The 2,472-nt window shown below is 36.0% G+C and overlaps 1 protein-coding gene across 1 annotated transcript; it reads right to left on the reverse strand.

Moving 5' to 3' along the window:
- Positions 1-734: 734 nt before the first annotated feature.
- On the reverse strand, positions 735-1,937 carry LOC134689762 (uncharacterized). The gene has a single exon (XM_063549734.1). It carries the CDS (start codon positions 1,935-1,937, stop codon positions 735-737), a length of 1,203 nt encoding a protein of 400 aa, XP_063405804.1.
- Positions 1,938-2,472: the final 535 nt, after the last annotated feature.

Below are 2,472 nucleotides of genomic sequence, written 5' to 3' on the forward strand. Positions count from 1 at the left end.
TTCTCTTGTAATACGGTGACCATGAAACGTGATCTCGGTTAATCCAACTTCTTTCTTTTCCTTATTGAGAAGAATGTTGTAGTCATTACAACGTTGAAACAACTTTTTGAGCTTTCGATCATTGTCTATTAATGCTTCCTCGTTCGTACGACCACAACCTGCAACAATGATATCGTCTGCTATTGTGAATACTCCTTCTATATCTCCAAGAGCTTCGGTGAGCTTTCGTTGAAATATTTCGCTTGAAACTTTGAGACCAAACGGAAGTCTCGCCCAACGGTATCGCCCAAATGGTGTTATCATTGTTGTTAAATCACTAGACTCTTTGTCTAGTTTTACATGCCAATATGCCTCTTTAACATCCAGTCGGCTGAAGATCTTAGCATTTTATAATTTCGGAAGTACGTCATCTAGAGTTGGTAGTTTATAATGTTCTCTCATTAATGCAGTATTAAGTGGTTGCGGATCAATGCAAATTCTCAATTTTCCATTCGGTTTCTAACGACGGCTATTTGACTAACCCATTTAGACGGTTCGGTTACTGGAATCAAAACTTGTCTCTCAACTAACTTGTCAATTTCCTTCTTAACATCGTCTTGTAAAGAGAGCGGTAGTTTTCTTCTTGGTAGTGTTTTTGCAGGTACATTTTCATCAACTTTCAGAGTTATCTCTCCTAGGTCGCCAATTTTCTGTGTTTCAACTTTTGCAATAAAACGGTCATCATTGACAGTTATTTATCCCATTCTACGGATTGTTTCCAGGCCTAGTAAATTCATATGTCCATTTGGCACAACGACCAAAGTTGCCATGGTTTCGTCACTATTTTTCGGATCTATCAATTTCAAATGTACCTCTCCTATTGGTTTCATAGGTGTTTTGTTCCACATACGCAGTGTGATTGTGCTTGGTTTTACTTGTTCTTTACGGATATATCGTTTACAAATCGTATTTACATCGGCTGCGCTATCTAATTGAAATCTAACATCGCAATCATTTACATTCATTAAAGCTGAAATGTTTTTAGACTCTGCACCTAGTGCATGAATTACATTTTCAGATGTATGGCCAGTGATAGCATTCAACCAGCAGTCATCTTCTTCTTGGTCACTTTGTGTTGAGCTGATTGAGTGTATTTTCTTGCATTTAGCTTTAAAATGGTTTCTACCTTTGCACGCATCGCATGTTTTTCCGCATGCTGGACATTTTTCCTTTTTTCTTTCATGTTTGTAACCACAGAAATTACATTCTTTGTTGTTAGTTTGTGTGTTGTAAGAAGTTTTACTCTGTGATTGAGGGTACCTTGTTTGGGGTCTATTACTTTCAGGTTGGTAAGCTTTCTTTTTGAATTTATCATGGTGTGTGACTTTATTGACTGTGTGAGTAGAACTTGTAGATTCTCTCAACTCCTTAACATTTTTATTTGATTGTTCATAAGCTCTACAAATTTTGATTGTCTTGTCTAGGTTTATCTTGTCCTCTCTCAATAAAAGTTTTTGAAGTTTGCCTGTGACACTAAAAATAGTTTTGTCACGCATCATACGATCTTTCTCTTGGAAATTGCAGGAATTTGCTCTAGTTCTCAATTCAGTTAAGAAATTGTCAAAAGGTTCTTGGTATGGTACCATCCAAAATCTATGGGACTCTAAAACTTCATTTTTTCTTGGGTTACAGTAGGCCTCTAGTTTTTCTAAAAGTTTATCGGGTTTCTTTTCATCACCTCCCTCTGTCCATTGAATTTGTTCAAATATGTCTACAATGTTGGGACCGGCACAATTCAAAATTATTGCTACTTGGACTGCACCATCCTTTTTTACAGCTCCGCTGGCCACAAGATCTATTTCAACTTGCCTTTTCCTTTTTTTAAAGTTTTCTGACACATTCCCTTCTGTGACATTTAATTGTGAGGGTAGACGGAAAGTGTTTGTTGCCTCGGTCATTGCTGAAACAGCGTCTTTCAACCACGTGGATATTTATTTTGTGTATAGTGCTTTTAGGACCATTTACGCAAATGTTTTTGATAATTGTTAGTTTTAAAACGTTTCAGACGTTGCTCACCGCTGCCACCATGTTATTTGTGGGTATAATCGGACAGGAAGGCTCATTAATATAAGAATTGCTTCAGGCAGAATAACAACATCAACTTGCTATCATGATGTGTATTGTAGACAAAGGAATATCTAATTACAGACACAACATCCGGTTTATAAATACATCTTTAGATAATTAGCCATGTGTCGGTTATTATAAAATATAGACTCAAATTTGAATGAAAGAAACGAATCACAATTTATCAACACCTTGTGATTCAGATTTTGTAAGAATGAATAATTAATGCATCTAAACGTATGTTATCTAGACTGATTCAGAAAAAGATACCAGTGGATCCAGAGATTATGAAAAAACGTTTTAATCTTTATAACAAGAAGTCGAGATCACTTAAAGATTTGCATTTATTGTACATGTGTGATTTAG

The sequence above is a fragment of the Mytilus trossulus genome, chromosome 11 (genome assembly GCF_036588685.1).
Source record: "Mytilus trossulus isolate FHL-02 chromosome 11, PNRI_Mtr1.1.1.hap1, whole genome shotgun sequence".
In the NCBI taxonomy this organism is placed as follows: Eukaryota; Metazoa; Mollusca; class Bivalvia; order Mytilida; family Mytilidae; genus Mytilus; species Mytilus trossulus.